This window comes from Mobula birostris, chromosome 17, assembly GCF_030028105.1.
Source record: "Mobula birostris isolate sMobBir1 chromosome 17, sMobBir1.hap1, whole genome shotgun sequence".
Lineage (NCBI taxonomy): Eukaryota > Metazoa > Chordata > Chondrichthyes > Myliobatiformes > Myliobatidae > Mobula > Mobula birostris.
In genome coordinates, this window is record NC_092386.1 from 46717153 (window position 1) to 46736491 (window position 19339).

General features: G+C 40.0%; 1 protein-coding gene across 3 annotated transcripts in view; it reads left to right on the forward strand.

Annotated features, from left to right (window-relative positions):
• Nucleotides 1-16538, forward strand: part of lrrc2 (leucine rich repeat containing 2) — a 58034-nt gene extending 41496 nt beyond the window's left edge. Inside the window, exons 7-10 of one of the 3 annotated variants that reach the window (XR_011889540.1) lie at nucleotides 189-341; nucleotides 8443-8576; nucleotides 13386-14990; nucleotides 16055-16538. Coding sequence is in view for 2 of the 3 variants with exons in the window: in XM_072281657.1 (XP_072137758.1) it covers nucleotides 189-341; nucleotides 8443-8576; nucleotides 13386-13435 (337 nt within the window). In the remaining variant the exon portion in view is untranslated. Of the gene's footprint in view, nucleotides 1-188; nucleotides 342-1370; nucleotides 1542-8442; nucleotides 8577-13385 lie in introns of those variants that run through there. The other 2 variants (XM_072281657.1, XM_072281658.1) reach the window with 2 other exon arrangements.
• Nucleotides 16539-19339: the final 2801 nt, after the last annotated feature.

Genomic DNA, 19339 nt, shown 5'->3' on the forward strand with positions numbered 1-19339 from the left:
AACACAGCCATAATGTTAACAAATTTCTTGACATATGCTGGTGATATTAAACCTGATCCTGATTCCGATTATTTAAAAAAAATGCTGTAATTGAGGTGAGATGACCAGGCTGTCCATTGGGGTATTCACCGCAATGTAGAGCTGAAGATGACGTTAACATTGTGCGTTCTCTCTCACATCCTGCACAGACTCAGTGAACTCCAGTCCCTGTTCCTTCAGAAGAACAAGATGACCTACCTATCCAGAGTCTTGTGTAGAATGCCTAGTCTAAAGATGTTAGTTGTCAGTGGCGATGACATCAAGAACATGCCATCTGCTCTTTTGACGGATCCCAATCTAAAGTAAGTGTGGCATTATAATCTTTGATTTTGTTATTATTAAAAATATTTTCCTTTATTTTCCTTCATTATGTCTCTCCTTAATTACCCTTTTGCTCAAAAGTCAATAGAAGCTGAAAATTTAAGTGATGCATTTCTGTTGTTAGTTATGAGGTACTCCTGCACATTAGCCTGCCCACAGAAGGATGTATGAATTATCCAGAAGAATGCGGATGGATTCAGCTGATTGTTACTTTATGAAGTGCAGAATACCGCTTCATTAGGTGACTGAGTTCATTATTGCCGGTGCACGTGATTGAGCAAAGCTTACCAAATGAATAACAAATAATGATAGCAGAAATTACAGAAATTCTCCTACAAGCATGTTAATTATTTGAATTGGGATAAAACAAGACAGCAGCTCCTACATCGAGGCATTCATAAGCCAACAACACTCTACATACTGACTACAGCAAATTGTACCCAAAAATCGTACAAAATGTGGTTGAGGGAATCAATACTAACAAGGAGTAGGAGAATAGTTGGAAGCATCAACATAACATGATCGGTAGATTTTAAGAAAGCCATTAGAGCCAAGGAGCAATGCAGATGAACTTAATTGAGGAAGGTGTGGCACAGACTAAAGTTTCTGACACTGGTAATCTAACGGAGGTGCAAGATATGGAGTAAGTTATAACTAAAAATGTAGATGACACGGAACTTCAAGAGATTTTACTGAAATAGCTTCCATAGTGATTTGAGACTGAACATATGGAGGTTAATACTGGAACAACATTAATTTCAAACAGCTCCTTTAAGAACTAACTTCAAGGTTTAGCAATCTCATATAGTCAAATAGATTTATTGCATTGTTTCTGGCTATGCGTTATGTTTGGACAAATGCATGGCACAGAAAGCACTTGAGTAAAATGATTTATTTAAGTTGTCTTTGTCTTTGTTATTGGTCGCAGAGGAATGTTCAACAGGAGAGTGTATAGCAATTAACAGTTTAATGAAATGAGCAATAAACATACTCTTTACTCACTGGAATAGGGAGTGTAGCTTCAACAAAACCAAACTGAAACTATCTTAAGAGAACAAAAGCTAAGAAAAATTATCACAGGTGGGATGATCAATATTGTAAACCAGCGGAGTGGAGAAAGAAGAATACTTCATTCATATGGATTTAAGAAGATTTTTGGCAGACGATTATTGACGTACATATCTATCATAAATAAAGAGGTACAATATTTCTTACATTCATTTTTACATCTATTTTGTTTTGTCATGATGTGGGTCACAGCAGATTTCTGGCCAGGAGCACAATACAACAGTTTACATGAGTAACTGAAGTTGCATGTAGTTGACCGAAGCGTTGTATTGCTTTTGTAAAGTTCTCAGCTCAGAATTCTTAAGGCATGATCGTCCAATTGAAGTTGTTCAAGTGAGACAGAATTTATAGTTGGTGCCTTTTTGCTAAAAATCCGCTCCTAAATTGTGAGGGGCTTAGAAGAATCTACACAAGGCCAGATCGTCTAGCAGTGCATCAATGGTGTACTTCACACCAAAGAAACTAAACTCAAAATGTTATTCTGGGGACCATATTGGGCTCTGGAGTTCCCTGTGGGCTTTCCTGTTCTTGGGATATCTTCATTTTGGCATTTTTAGAAAGTGTTTTTTTTTTTGTCACCTGTCCTGCTGTCTTTTTGTGTGGCTCATGGTCAGAATGTTTTAGGATAATGTTCTTTTGGGATATCTTGGAGAATCTGGTTACATTGAAGAATTTTTTGAAGGAAAGAAATGAAGTATTGATTTAATATTAATACTTTTCAAATACTATACATTTTAGAGCTTCCCAAAGCACATTCTAACTAGTAAAAATAAAATTGGCATGAAGCTACTGTTCTAATATAACGGTCTTCCACAAACAGTGATGTTAAATGAGTGATAAATAGAGAAATAATGCCAGGGAAACTCATATATCCAACTGGAAAAAGCAAATAGGGCTTCGATTTAATGCCCTACACAAAAATGGAGAATCTTCAAATGTGCAGCACCTCTGTGCTTCTGCAAAGCAGCATAATCCTGGATTTGTGTTCTTAAGGAAGATTCCAGCAAAATGGATGAAGGCAAGGCAATGGATGTTGTCCACATGGACCTTAGCAAGGCATTTGACAAGGTCTGCATGGGAGGTAGATCAAGAAGGTTCAGCTCAGCATTCGAGATGAGGTGGTAAATAGGATTAGATATTGGCTTTGTAAGACAACCAGAGAGTGGTAGTAGATGTTTGGCTCTCTGACTGGAGGCCTGTGACTAGTGGATTGCTGCAGGGATCGATGCTGGCTCCATTGTTGTTTGTCATCTATATCAACTATCTGGTTGATAATGTGGTTATCAGCAAATTTGTGGATGGCACTAACATTAGAAGTGTAGTGGACAGCAAGAAAGACTCTAATTGGTTGCAGTGAGTTCTGTACCAGCTGGAAAAATGGACTGAAAGATGGCAGTTGGAATTTAATGCAGACAAGTGCAAGGTGTTGCATTTCAGTAGGACCAATCAGGGTAGGTCTTACACAATGAACGGTAGGGCACTGAGGAGTGTGGTAGAACAAAGGGATCTAGAAATATTGGTCCATAATTCATTGAAAGTAGCATCGCAGGTTTATAGGTTTGTAAAGAAAGCTTTTGGCATATACGCCTTCATAAATCAAAGTATTGAGTACAGGACATTGGATGTTATATGGAAGTTGTATCAGACATTGGTGAAGTTTAATTTGGAGTATTGTGTGCAGTGTTGGCCACCTACCTACAAGAAGGATGTAATTAAGTTAGAAGGAGTGCAGAGAAAATTTACAAGGATGTTGCCAGGTCTGGAGGACCTGAGTTATATGAAAAGATTGAATACGTTAGGACTTTATTCCTTGGAACGCAGAATGAATGTTTACAAAATTAAGAGAGACTAGACAACGGGGTGACCTGTTGAGAGAAGGGTAGTGCAGTCTGATATGACTAGAATGAACATTAAATTTTCCTGAATGCTATTGCTATCTCTTTGATTTGGAAATTAAAGAAGAAAAACTCAGTTTATTAAAGAAGAAAGATGAATAGCAAGACAAATATGTGACCAGAATGAACATTAAATATCCATGAAGTAAATTTGAAAGCAGCGGGCTTGCTGGGTCGGGTCTGGAATTAAACATCCGATGTAATGATGGATTTGGCCTTGAATAATCAGAGAGGGATTCCATCGATTCCTAGTTAGAGTGACTTCTTTGGCACCAAAGGATGTCATTTGGAAGAGGCAATTGTATTGTCTGATGTTCTTCCTGAACTCATTTGCAATAGGTTCATCATTGCTGTACAAATTGAGGAATTTATTAAGTAGAGGCTGCAAATTGCCTATCCTGACCTTTCCCTTCATACAGCAAAAATGTGTGGTTTCTCCAGTGAATAGGAAGTCACGACAGTGAGGGCATACTGTGGTCATTGAACCAACATCAGCAGAAATGTGACGGCATGCAAGTCGTGCATTTTGCCTCGCTCTTTCTCTGTCGAGGTATTGTCGTCGAAAGCGGCCATTGTCGTCTTCAGCAACTCTCACAATAATTACTCTGTCCCGCACATTCTCGAGTTGATCTTTCCTTTTCTCCTGTCTCTTCCTCTCTCCTCCTTCTCTGCCTGTTTTTGTCATTCTGGAGACACACAGCCCTTTCATCCTTCGTCTCTTCAACCATTTGTTCTTTCTCCCTGATCCTGGAGTCGTGTGGCCCTGGCCTGATCGGATTCTTGTTCTCTCCTCCGTTAATGCCTATTGTTGTCATTTTGGAGACGTGCATGCCTCTCCTCCTCTGTCTCGTCTTCTCTCAACTTTTTTGTCCTGACTCTTTGATCCTGGAGTCGTGCGGCCCTGGCCTCATCCGATTGTTGTTCTCTCCCTCCCCTTGCCGCTTCCCGACGACATTTGGTGTCATCTCTTGACCATAATGTCCCCCTTCTCTTTCCACGTGGCATAATTAGGCTATCCATATATTTTTACCCTAATGCTTGATAGAAGATAGGAAGCAGTAACACCAAAGCCTCCAAGCTGCTGAAGCTGGCTGTGCGCATGCGTCGAGCTGTGGCGTCACGGTCTCCATGGAAGATTGAAGTGGCTCTGTGAGCATCGTGAGGCGCAGCTGAGGCTAGCCGTGCGCATGCATCGGGCTGTGATGTCCCAATGTCCATGATGGCTGATCGGGTCTCGGGTGAAAGGCAGCCTGTTGATTTTTGGCGAATGAGCAATTTTATACGAATATATAACCCTGAACTTTGCCTGCATTCTGTAAGTTAGCGCATTTTAATTCGATTTAGCCAAAAAAAGTGCTGCTGTAATGCACCATTTGCGCTAATTGGAGGTCACAAACAGACAAACAGGCAGAGTGTCACGTGACCGGCAACAATGAATATAGAAATGAGTCAGGTTCTATAAACAAATAAACATCTATTAAACTCTGCTCCACATTAGTAAAATGATAAACAAACGAAAACCTTAACCAGAAGTAAACTGCTGTGCAGCCATTTAACAGACCGCCAATCTCAGTACTAGTTCTTAAAGCGGTAAATGCGAAGACAGTATTAAAGTTGTAATTTGGAACACAGTTCTTAGAATGGTAAATTTGAAAGTCCAAGAGATTTATACAGTCAATCAGGAGAGACTTTCCTAAAGTAAAGAATTCCTCGAAAACTTGAGGTTACTGCTGATCCCAGCTGGAACCTGCCTTGTCTGCAGGATTCACGATGATGGAAATTAAACGGTTTAAAGGAACTGACCTTTTCCTCTGTAGAATAGACACTGCACAAACTTTTCTGCTTTAGCAGATGTTATTTCATGCAGATCACTCTTTCTTGAATGAGGATTCAATAATGGTCAATCCTCTCTAATACCGCCGAACGATATCAGCTTTACTTGACTTCTTCAGGTTCCGTACCTTAGTAATGTCTTCACTCTCCAATACTACTGAAAAGGTACACCAACAAAGCTGGCAGCTATTGGTGAAACTGCCGACCCAACACCTCTGTACCTTACAATAGAAAGTAAAACGCCGTTTTAAAACTAAACTGCGTCATGGGATGAATACGCAGCCTAGTGGAGTATCTGACTGATGATCTAACTGAAAACTAACTGCGTCACCAGGGGCCTCCCCTTTATACCCATGGTGGACATGTCATCACATGACTTCACATCGGCAGGAAAATTACATCGGGTGACCTCCAAAAGACCATTACATCATGCTCATCAGCTACTCAATTACATCATGGTCATAAGACAGTCACAAGATATCCATGAGGTATGTAACACAGAGCATGAGAGTTTTAGTAGTATATAGATATAGCAGACATTTTTTTACCGATTTTGGATGGGATCACAACTAGAGGTCATGGGTTAAGGGTGAAAGGTGAACAGTTTAAGGGGAACATGAGGGGAAACTTTTTCACTCAGAGGGCTGTGAGATTGTGGAATGAGCTGCCAGTGCAGGTGGTGCATGTAAGCTCAAGTTCAACATTTAAGAGAAGTACATGGATGACAGCAGTATGGAGGGCTATGGTCTGATGTAGATCGATGGGAGTAGGCAGTTTAAATGGCTTGGCACAGACTAGGTGGGCCGAAGGGCCTGTTTCTGCGCTGCATTTTCTATGATTCTATGACTCTAATTATTAGAAACGGGAATGTGTCCTAGACCACGTATGCAACATTCATCATCTAAGATCCCCACCATCCATCTCATGCCCTCTTCTCACTACTACCATTGAAGAGGAGGTACAAAAGCCTTAGATCCCACACCACCAGGTTCAAGAACAGCTGATACCCTACAATCATCAGGTTCCTGAAACAGTGTGGATAAATTCATGCACCATTAGTCCAAAATAAAACTGCAATCTAAAGTCTCACTTTCAAGGATTCTTTACAACTCATGATCTCAGTATTATTCTTATTTGCCCAGTTTGCCTTCTTTTGCATATTGATTGCTTGTTACTCTTTGGCTGTTTATTCATAGCTCTTCATAAAACTCTATTGAAGTTATTTTTTCCCCCGTAAGTACCTGAAAGAAAATGACTGTCAAGGTAGTATACAACAACATACAGTATATGTACTTTGAAAATAAATTTACTTTGAATTTTCTTTCTGTTAACAATTATCAATCCATGTCAACTAATTCCACCTACCCTAACCTTGGTAATCAACCTACTGCCAAAATCCTTCTGAAAATTTAAATATACTATATCCACTGATTCTCGCTCATCTTCTCCTTGACAAATTCTAATTGGTTGTGATTCACTATTTCCTTTTCATAACTCTAAGTTAGTTCTGAATAAATCATTTTTCTGACTGAATATCATATCCTTTTGTTTTAAATTCCAGCATTTTCCAAGGAAGGCTAGTAGGTCCATCTTTCCCTGTTTTCTCTCCTCTTCCCTTCTTAAATGGTAGTGTCACATGTGTCACCCTTCAGTTGCCAGAAAAGTCTCAGAATGGAAGATGCTAACTTGTGCATCCATTATCTCCATAACCACCTCTTTCAAAGCTTTGTGATGTACTATACTGTGCAAGCGTCTTAGGCACGTAAATACAGTATATAGCTAGGGTGCCTGAGACTTTTTCACAGTACTGTAGGAATTTTATGTATTACAGCGTACTGCTACCACAAAATAAAACAAATTTCATGACATATGTGAGTGATGATAAACCCAATCCTGATATAAGTCTCTTTTGTAGACTGCAAGTGGGAAGTGGGGAATCATGTTTGGGAAAAAGGGAAGGGAGTGGGAAACACCACAGAGACATTCTGAAATGATCAATAAATCAATTGTTTGGAATCAAATGACCTTATCTGGGATCTCATTGTTGGGTGTGCCTGCACCTGCACCACAAATTGCCCCAGCACTCTTTCTCTTCCACCTGTCCCAGTCTCCTCCCGTGGTGCTCCACCGTCGCCAATCCCAGTATTTGCCAATGACGAATAATTACTGTGCAAATATCTTAGGCACTCTAGTCAAAGTTTCATGGAAATAGTTATAAAAAAGAAAAGCTACAATTTAATTGAGTAACAAATTATGTATTTAAATGAAATACAGGACAAATTAGAACACTATCAATGCTACCACGGTACTATAAAACTATTTGTTCTTAACAGTTACTGATGGAGGAACTCAGCGTACATTGCCGCATTCCTTCAATGGACTGTAAATTAACAAAATCGATGCAGATACCTACTCTAGATAATGGAGTGACGTCATACAATGCTTTTGACGATTGCATTCTCCATATCTTCATTTTCATTGTAACATTCAAGACAATTGTCTATACCTTCAGATTCTTCATAGTTGGTGAAGTAGTGAAATCATTTCATTTTACCTTCCGGCTGTTTCTGGCATGGCTAAGCCTGAACGCTTGAAACCACAATAAGCAAAACAATTCTGAATTGTTTTAGTGCTTATTTCTCACTGATTATCAGTGACAAAAATCACTGTCTTTTGAACACAAGCACACACAACTAGCACTGTTTAAAAACTGTTCACTCTACATACAGAGTAGTGTCTAACACACATCTGACGGTAGTCAGAAACTGTTCAACAACAGTCTCCTGTCCCAATTAAGTGGCATAGTGTTCCAAATAAACAAATGGTATCCCAGCTATTTCCTTGATTAGCTTTTCTTATTTTAAGAGTTGGCTCAAATTAGCTGCTGTCCCAATTAACTGAAGGCCCAAACTGTGGATTAGCTATAATCCACTGTATACAATCGATACTGAAAGGAGCTACTTGACTATTGAGAGAGTGGAGTACTGCTGATGCTGTGATTTTTAACTGTAATGGTAACATATGGCCCCATCTCCTCTGTTCTTAAGAGTTGTGCTTCAAAATCCTACACCACAAGATTTAGGAGAATTAGAACACAATGAGTTTAGGTGAGTTTCATTTCCACTAATACTGCCAATGAAAGAATAATTAAAAGAAAGTGAATTTTCTTATTTTTCATGAGAAAACACTTCATGTTTTGATATTTTTATGAATTAAAATGTCATGAGTAAATCAAATAATGATGAAAACCCAACTAAGGACTATGTATGTTCCTGTCCTTCACCAGATATATTAATCTTCGAGAAAATCCACTTGACAGTTTTGGAGATAATTCAATTAGTGAAATATTTGAAGATGATGAACATGAAGAATTTGAAAAAGATTTGATGCACACATACTTTCAGGATTTGGAAGAAAGAGGCAAGTACTCAATTGGTTTTGTTTATTTGTTTATACATTGGAGTTTTTAGTTTGTGAAACTAGAAAAGTTTAGGTTCTAGCTCAGCAAAATTAGAATGAGTAGGAAAGATGAATAAAAAGTGAGAAGAGATGGTACAGTGGTAGTATCAGCATAATTTGCTTTAAAATATTTCCAGTTGTAAGGGGGAAAGCCTAAGCATGTGTTGTTCCATTTTGTTCTTTAGCATGATCTTTCTGAGTGGAGAGTGGAATGTTTGGGAAAGGTTGGTGGGATTGGATTAGGAGGTCACCACACCAAAAGTAGCTACAATCAGAATCAGAATTGAGATCATGTTCAGGTCTATTATCACCAACATGTGACATGAAATTTATTAACTTAGCAGCAGCAGTTCAATGTAATACGTAATATCGAAGAGTAAAAAATAAAATAATAAGAACAATAAATAAATAAGTAAATCAGTTACAGTATATGTATATTGAATAGATTTAAAACATGCAAAAAACAGAAATACTGTCCTACTAAAAAAAAGTGCTGTAGTGTCCAGAAGTTCAACGTCCACTTAGGAATCAGATGGCAGAGGGGAAGAAGCTGTTCCTGAATCGCTGAGTGTGTGCCTTCAGGTTTCTGTACCTCTGACCTGATGGTAACAGTGAGAAAAGGGCAAGCCCTGGGTGCTGGAGGTCCTTAATAATGGACGCTGCCTTTCTGAGACCCCGCTCCCTAAAGATGTCCTGGGTACTTTGTAGGCTAGTACCCAAGATGGAGCTGACTAGATTTACAACCCTCTGCGGCTTCTTTCGGTCCTGTGCAGTAGCACTCCCCCCCCCCAATACCAGACAGTGATACAGCCTGTCAGAATGCTCTCCACTGTACAACTATAGAAGTTTACGAGTGTATTTGTTGACATGCCAAATCTCTTCAAACTCCTAATGAAGTAGAGCCACTGTCTTGCCTTCTTTATTACTACATCGATATGTTGGGACCAGGTGAGATCCTCAGAGATCTTGACACCCAGGAACTTGAAGCTGCTCACTCTCTCCACTTCCGATCGCTCTATGAGGATTGGTATGTGTTCCTTCGTCTTACCCTTCCACAGGTCCACAATCAGCTCTTTCGTCTTACTTGCATTGAATGCCAGGTCTTTGCTGCAGCACCACTCCACTAGTTGGCATATCTTACTCCTGTACGCTCTCTCATCACCACCTGAGATTCTACCAACAATGGTTACACCATGTTACGTACCCCGTAACTGGGTTGCCAAACCAGCAGAAATGGATCACTCAGTTGGAGTCTGGATTACTAGAACTAAGAAAGTTTTATTAAAGAAACAAGCAACACAGTACTCTAATCAAAAGGATAATGAATGCAACAGTTCAGCAATGATAAACATACATGTACACAGAATTCAGATAACAGGATCAATCAAGCTCTATCGTTGTCTAGGGGTAAATCACCAGTTTCAAAGTGACGCAAAGTTCAGTTCAATTTAGTTCAGTTCAGTTCGCAGTAATCGCTGCCGTGGGAGATGGACAGTGTGGGGGAAGGAGAGAGAGAGCAAAAACAAATGAATATTCAAAACGGCTTCCACACACAGACCTTCGCAGTCAGCTTTCGGACGAGTCCTTTGTGATGTCATCTGAGGTCACCGACCGTGACCCCTCCGTTTCCAGATACGATCGTTTCCCTATGTTGAACCTGGCACCCAGGCAAGGGTGGACACACACCAGGTTCCCGCCGATCGTGCCTTTCCACCCTGAGCGTCTAAGGTTTGATCCCGCGATCAGCCATCCAAAAGCTTTCCACCGACTTGTGAGAGGCGCACCGCTTCCAGGGTCTCGTTACCTCGGGTGTCGTGTGTGTGTTGCCTTAGCGAACCTGTCTCTTTTTATCCCCCTGCTGGGGTATCGCCTGTCCATCACTTCAAACAGTTCAGGATTCAAAGGGGGAGTCGCTCTTGACAGCTCCCTCCTTCTGTTACTCTCTCTCCTGTCCCTTCATTACACATCTCCAAATGCTGCTCCATTGTTTTCCTTATCTCTCTCTCTCCTGAAGACAGGTGGCAGACCAACTGTTGATCCCACTGGTGCCACCACAGGACAGCTAACATCTTAATCTATGTGTATTCTTGTCACAACCATCAGTAAATTTATAGATGGTATTTGAGCTACGCCTAGACACGCAGTCATATGTTTTTAGAGAGTAGAGCAGTGGGCTAAGCACACACCCCTGAGGTGCACCAGAGTTGATTGTCAGCGAGGAGAAGATATTATCAGCTATCCACACAGATTGTGGTCTTCCAGTTAGGAAGTTGAGGATCCAATTGCAGAGGGAGGTATAGAGGCCTAGGTTCTGCAACTTCTCAATCAGGATTGTGGGAATGAGGGGAATAAATGCTAAGCTATAGTCGATGAACAGCATCCTGACATAGGTGTTTGTGTTGTCCAGTGGTCTAAAGCTGTGTGGAGAGCCATTGAGATTTTGTCTGTTGTTGACCTGTTGTGGTGATAGGCAAATTGCAAAGGGTCCAGGTCCTTGCTGAGGCAGGAGTTCAGTCTAATCATGACCAACTTCTCAAAGCATTTCACCATTGTAGATGCTAGTGCTCCCAGGCGATAGTCATTAAGGCAGCTCACGTTATTCTTCTTGGGCACTGGTATAATTGTTGCCTTTTTGAAGCAAGTGGGAACTTCCGCCTGTAGCAATGAGAGGTTGAAAATGTCCTTGAATACTCCCGCTAGTTGGTTGGCACAGGTTTTCAGAGCCTTACTATGTACTCCATCCGGACTTTCCACATTGCGAGGGTTCACTCTCTTTAAAGACAGCCTAACATCGGCCTCTGAGACAGAGATCACAGGGTCATCAGGGATCTTCACAGCTGTGGTTGTGTTCTCCCTTTCAATACTGTAAGCTGCAATTTAAAAAATTGAAAAGAGGAAGAAAGAGGTGAGTGGCTTGCATTTCCCCAATCCAGTCCCTGCAATAATAACAAGATTTTTAAAACAATATCTTAACTTTCTCAGATCCAAAGACATATACATTTCTTCTAAAAGAAATTGAATCTGTCTCCCTACTTAAACCTAGTATTTGACTACTATAGTAAATAAAACAATTCACATTCCAAGCCTTCCCTGGTATTGTTCCCCAACTCTTCCTCCACTACATTGACGACTGCATTAGTTCTGCTTCATGCAGCAATTTCATCAACTTTGCCTCTAACTTCCACCCTGCACTTAAATTCACTTGGTCCATCTCTGACACCTTCCTCCCCTTTTATGATCTCTCTGTCTCCATCTCTGGAGGTAAACTGTCAACAGACATTTTTTATAAACCTACTGATTCCCACAGTTAACTTCACCATACCACTTCCCACCCATCTCCTGTAAAAATGCTATTCCCTTTTCTCAGTTCCTTCACTTCTGCCGCATCTGTTCCCAGGATGTGGCTTTCCTTTCCAGGATATTAGTGATTTCCTCCTTCTTCAAACAATGGGGTTTCCCTCCCTCCACTATTGATGCTGCCCTCACCCGCATCTCCTCCATTTCCTGAACATCCGCGCTCACCTCAACTTCTCACCACCTTAATGGTGATAGAATTCCTCTTGTCCTTACCTACCACCCCATGGGCTGACGCATCCAACACATCCTCCTCCGCAACTTCTGCTATCTCTAAAGAGATTCTACCACTAAACATATTATTACTTACCACCCCCCCCACCCCGCTTTCCCCAGGGATTGCTCCGTCCACGATTCCCTTGCCTATACATCCCTCCCCACTAATCTTCCTCCCGGCATGTATCCCTGCAAGCAGCCTAGGTGATACACCTGCCCGTACACCTCCTCCCTCACGTCCATTCAGGGCCCCAAACGGTCCCTCCAGGTGAGGCAACTCTTCACCTGACAATGTGCTGGGCTCGTCTATTGTGTCCCGATGCGGACTCCTCTACATCAGTGAGACCTGTTGTAAATTTGTGGACTGCTTTGTTAAACATCTCCGCTCCACCCTCCAGAAGTAGAATTTCCCAGTGGCCAAACAGTTTAATTCTGATTCCCATTCACATTCCGACATGTTGGTCCATGGCCTCCTCTAGTGCCAAGATGAGGCCACCCTCAGGGTGGAGGAGTAACACTTTACATTCCATCTGGGTAACCTCCAACCTGAAGGTATGAAAATCAATGTCTCCTTCCGGTAAAAAAATTACCTCCCCCTCCCCTCTTCCTCTCTTGCAACTCTGGCATTTTATTTCTTCTCATCTGCTTATCACCTCCTTCTGGGTCCCCTGCTCCTTCCTTTTCTTGTATGGTCTACCCTCCTTTCCTATCAGATCCTTTTTTCTCCAGCCCTTCTCCTTTCCCACCCACCTGGCTTCACCTATCATCTTCCACCTAGCCTCCTTTCCCTCCTCCCACCTTTTTTTGTTCTGGCGTTTTCCCCTTTCCTTTTCAGTCCTGAAGAATGTTGACTGCTCATTCATTTCCATAGATGCTGCCTGACTTGCTGAGTTCCTCCAGTGTTTTGTGTGTGCTATTATATTTTATGAATGGTTTGCCCCGGAGTTTTGAAAAGTCATGTACAAACGTAATTTAATGAGGTTGTTTACATCCCCAGCAGCTGCTGGGAACACTTGACATGTATATTGTTGCAATATTTTATCCCTAGTGCTAGTTGTAACATTTTAATTTGTTTATAAAAATTAATTGAAGTCTGGCAGATTCAATAAAAGATTAGTGATCCATTCCATTAGTTTATTTTGTCAGCAAAATTATTACTTGATGATATAAAACAACGCTGTTTTTTTGTTTCAACTGCAGAAACAGCACCAACCTACACAACAAGAGTGTCTCTAAGCCTCCAGCTCTGACAACATTTGGCATCATATTTCACCAATATATGCAAAGGATCTCAATCAAATTTAAGAATGATGATGCTTTGTCCAGAACTTATCTACTGAATTAGAAGCTGGCTTCAAGTGATCTCGTCATGCTATTTTAAAAACTGAAGTCAGACTTGTGAAATTGAAATTATAAAGTAGTTTTATTATAGATATGCTGCTTTTATTTGTGGTACGGTTCAGTAGCTGCCTATAACATGAGCTGTTAATTGGAGTTACATGACCAAATGTTAAAGGTGAGGAGTATTGACATAATCAAAAGTAATGAAGGGAACTATGACTTGATCTGGATGTCAACATTGTGTATGTATTATAGTAACTTAGATATAACAGAAGATTCTGAAGAAATATGTGCAGTTTCTACAATTTCATTAATCTAAATTCTATTTCTCATTTTATCACAATTGTAATCACAATTAGAAAGTTATTTTACACACATAAGGATTTTTTTCTTCATCTTGTCTATTAGAAACTAGGAGATTTAGATTTGCAGTGGGCCAGTATTCACTAGTTTAATCCTGTTTAACTGAAGAATTAATCAATGTTAAATATATAATAGTATAATTAAGACTCTCCCAGGTATTCCTCAAGCTTCTTCAATGTTTCCACCACCTAAAAACTTGTCAGGTGGAAAAAATATTCTCACCCCTGGTATAACTCCTCTCTCCTCCTGTTCGGGGGAGAAATTTGTCTCTAGTTTGAAGCTCTAAACATATGAGTACATCAGTCACTTGTCGTCACCTCCATATAGGACATTTCATTCGGCTGATGTCAATGGAATGTGCTGGAGGTTAGTACAGCTGGTACCAATACCCTCTCAGCACTAATCACTAGTGGTGACATTCTGCCCTGTGGTCATCAAAGTTAAATTTCTTCAATCACTTAATACATTTTTCAGCTGTCTTAGTGTAAGTTCTCAGCATTTTGATTTTTCTACAAGTTTTCTTTCCCTGTAATGAACAACAATTTGACTTCTGCTCTTAACAAAATGAGCCTGGATAAAACTAACACTGAAGAGGTCTGTCCCAATTGATAATAGAACTGCTGAATAGTGAAGATTAGGGCAGCAGTCCTTATTTACCCAAATAGTTTTCTTCTCTGCATCCTCCTGGAAGCTTTCAGGGAATATAGTTCATGCTAGCAGGAAAAGTTTAAAAAAATGATGGCATCTCTTTTTATTATGCCAAGTGTAGAAATCTCACTTACTGCTGAAGGCAATACAAAAACATTTAATTTACAGTCTGTTCCCAGCGTGCATATTGGAGTAGCATCACAACAATTGCAATTTGTCAGAAACTCATTGTAATGAGAATTTGTTATCTATATCAGCAATCTGGATGTAATGTGGTTAACTGGATCAGCAAATTTGCAAACGACACCAAAATTGGGGGTGTAGTGGACAGCAAGGAAGACTACCAGAGTTTGCAGCGAGATCTGGACCAGGTGGAAAAATGGACTGAAAAATAGCAGATGGAATTTAATGCAGAGAAGTGAGAGGTGTTGCACTTCAGCAGGACCAGTGAAGGTAGGTCTTACACAGTGAAAAACAGGGCACTGAGGAGTGCTGTAGAATAAAGAGATCTGGGAATACAGGTCAATAATTCATTGAAAGTGGCATAATCAATAGATAGGGTTGTAAAGAAAGCTTTTGGCACACTGGTCTTAATAAATCAAAGTATTGAATACTGGAGATGGAATGTTATGTTGAAATTGTATGAGAGATTAGTAAGGCTTAATTTGGAGTATTTTGTGCAGTTTTGATCACCTGCCTACAGGAAAGATGAAAATAGGGTTGAAAGAGTACAGAGAAAATTTATAAGGATGTTGTCGGGACTGGAAGACCTGAGTTATAAGGTACGACTGAATAGTTAGGACTTTATTCCTTGGAATGTAGAAGATTGAGAGGAGATTTGACAGAGGTATACAAAATTATGAGGAGTAGGTAGGGTAAATATAAGCAGGCTTTTTTCCACTGAGGTTGGGTGGGACAACACTAGAGATCATAGGTCAAGCGTGAAAGGTGAAAAGTTTAAGGGAAACATGAGGTAAACTTCTTCACTCAGAGGGTTTTGAGGTTGTGGAACGAACTGTCAGTGCAAGTGGTGCATGAGAGCTCAATTTCAGCATTTATGAGAAGTTTGGATAGGTACATGGATGGTAGGGGTATGGAGGGCTATTGTCCCAGTGCAGGTCGATGGGAGAAGGCAGTGTAAATGGTTTGGCATGGACTAGATGGGCCAAGGGGCAGGTTTCTGTGCTGTACTTTTCTATGACTCTCTGATTCTAAAAATCAGATACTCCGTTTTGTTTTTGCTTTTAGCTTAAGTAGATTGCACACCATGCTAACACACAAATAAGCTAAATTGAATTGATTTTGGCACTATACTTAAATATTGTAAAAATATATTATTCCAGGATAAATGGATTGTTTCAATAAAGGATCTCATTGCTTTAGTTAGTTCACTGTGTGAAGTGATAAGATAAAGAATGTTGTAATTCCACTGAACTGGGGGGGCTCCTTATTGCAAGTAGGGGAGGAGCATTTGCAGAGTTCCCGTTTTGAATTTGCTATCTAATAATCTCTTGCAGAATTTCTTCAGCAGAATATTAGATGTGGATTAGTCCAATCCTGTAGATGTCCAATCACATTTACAGTCCACATTCATTTGAAAAGAACAGCCATTTGAATGAAATATGAGGGTTCTATCATCTGTGGAGCTTAATCCCATTCTCTTCAGGAGAAGAAACATGAGGAAAAATAGAAAAAGTGCAAATTAAATTGCAAAAGATGTCAACCAATGACACATATGCTTGAATATCTTTTACCATTTTGCAAATACTTTCTCTGAAACATGAGCAACTCAGTTTTTGTAATTATATTATTACATTGTAAAATTTATTTTTGCATTTTTTTCTTATAATAGAGTGCACAGAGCTATGATAAATTGTATTAAAATGAATGATAATTACTTGAAATTACTGATTTGTTGAATGTTAATAAGTGCTGACAAATGCTTATTGCAAAATATCATTAATTCTTATGTACTTAAAATGTAATTATAAACAGAATACTGCCAAGAACTCATATTGTTCTGTGATAATTTTCCATAATTTACTGCTAAGTACTTATGACACATCAAAGCTGTACAGCAATCAATATATGTACTGAATAAGGGCAGTTCTCTTTAGGAAAGTACTGGAAAAGGCTAGAAAAAAGATTGATTGATGAACCAACCAAATTATGCCTGACAATTTTTTCCAGAAAAAATCAGGCAATGGAATCGCAATAATGCTCCTCTCTTCCAGAAAGATATTTGTTCAGCAAAGCTGCAAAAAACTTACTGCTGTAAATTATGGCTAAGATCGCTAAGTCCTGTAGCTTGTTGGTACAATACCATAAATTATAGATCACACTTGCTTCTCATATCAGCTGAGCTTAACACAGTATCTTTAATTTGAAGCTTGCAAACAGAAGAATATTTTGTAACATGATGTACTGAAGCTTAAAATGTGTTTTTCAAGAGCAGGACAGCCAATAATGTTAGGCTGAGGATTTCTTCCATCATGCTCTGCATTGCCAGCCTGAGAACTGCAAATACCTTTGCAAAGGATGCAAATCTGAAATAAATACAGAAAATGTTGGAAATATTCTGCAGATCACACCTGTGAAATAAAACTGAGTAAATATTTCATGTTAACGGCCTATTATCAGAATTTTGAGAAGGTTAACTCGCTGAGCATTGGGTATAGAATTGTCATTAACTTCTACTTTACATGCTATTTTAATAAAGAAGGATATGCTTTGCATATAGGGCGCACAGCACAGAAATAGGCTTCACAAAATGCAGGTCAGGCAGCATCTACGGAAATGAATAAACTGTCAATGTTTCGGGCCAAGACCCTTTTTCAGTACTGAGAAAGAAAGGGGGAAATACCAGAATAAAAAAGTGGGGGGAGGGGAAGGAAGCCAGCTGGAAGGTGATAGGTGAAGCCAAGTGGGAGGAAGAGGTCAAGGGCTGGAGAAAAAAGAATCTGGTAGGAGAGGAGAGTGGACCACAGGAGAAAGGAAAGGAGGAAGGACCCAGGGGAATTAGCAGGCAGGTGATTAAGAGGTAAAGGTCAGAGTGGGGAATAGAGGGGGGAGGAAATTAGGTCACCAGAAGGAGAATTCAATATTCAAGCCATCAGCTTGGAGGGTACCAAGATGGAATATAAGGTGTTGCTCCTCCACCCTGAGGTTGACCTCACCTTGGCACGAGAGGAGGCCATGGACCAACATGTTGGAATAGGAATTAAAATGTCTGGCCACTGGGAAGTGAGTTTGCCTTGAATTTCCAGCATCTGCAGACTTTCTTGTGTTACAGAAACAGGCATTTCAGCCTAAATGGCCATGATGGTAGAAGCTTCATTTTTATGCACCCTGCACTTTGGAGAAACCAGCAATACAACAGAACAATAAATGCTGTTTGACTTTGGATAAATTCACTGGCTCTGCTTGTAGGATTGTCAGATGTGTAACAATGATCCCATGGATGATATATCAAGATCTTTTGGAATGGACCTATGCAACAAATAAATTGTGAATCCAAATCAGTGTGGAAGATGTACGCTCTAGAAATTGGGTCCCCATATCAACATCCCATTGGCTAAAGAGATCATTGGTTGAGTCATCTGTATTCTATGACTTCAAGAGCAGACTTAAGAATTTTACAACGAATGAACACTTCCTGTCTCCTTTTTTAAAACTATTTAACACATAGCAAACAAGCGCTTCAGATGCATGTAAAACTATTAGCTGTAAGTTCCCCAGCAAGTGACACAGCAGCTGCTTTGGAAATATATTGTTGTTCCATCATTATCACTGTCTAGATCCTGGCACTCCCTATATAATACATTAAAGGAGTATCTTCTGTAGCAGTTCAAAAAGGAAGCTCACTGCCACTACCTCAAAGGCAATTAGCATGGAAAATGCTGGCCTTCCCAGTGACTACCAGATCTCAAAAAATTAATGTGTAAGAAAAGTACAATGGCAGATGTCAGGAATCCTAGGATTACTGCATTTTGAACAAAGCTTAAGAAGTTCAACAATATCCAAGACAATGCAGTCTACCTGGCTGACACCAAATCCGCCAACCTGAACATTCACCATCCATTTTACACCATTGCCTCAACATGTACTAAATTAACTTGCCAAGGCTCCTACACCAGCATCCTCCAGACAGGGAAATGTGCAACAGAGACACGGGGTTCTCCAAAACGTATCCTGAAAAATTATGTAAATATGGAAGTTAGGAATGCGTATACATGTCTGCCACATAACTTTAAGGATTCAGGTGCCTTAGGCTAGACATTTAAAATTCCTGAGGAAGGGCAGGCATGTGCATGCATCTGTAATGTCCAAATATACATGTTTGTTTCTAGATACTTTTGCTCTTGAACTGCTCCCAAACGTGTGATAATTACCAACCTAAAAGAACCAAGTCGTAGGTGATTGGAACCACACATGTTGGTTCTCCTCCAAGTCATGCACCACCCCGACTTGAGAATGTGTTCCTTCATTGCCACTGGGTTTAAATCCTCATCATCTCTATTTAACAGAATCAGAATCAGGTTTGATATTAGTGGCATATGTTCTGAAATCTGTTGCTTTCCGGCAGCAGTACAATGCAAATAATAGAAATAAACTGTGAATTACAGTATATATATAAAATGGTTAAATTAAATAAGCAATGCAAAAATAGAAATAAAAAAGTGATGTAGTGTTCATGGGTTCAATGTTCATTCAGAAATCGGGTGGCAGAGGGGAAGAAGCTGTTCCTGAGACATTGAGTGTGTGCCTTCAGGTTTCTGTATCTCATTCCAGATGGTAGCAAT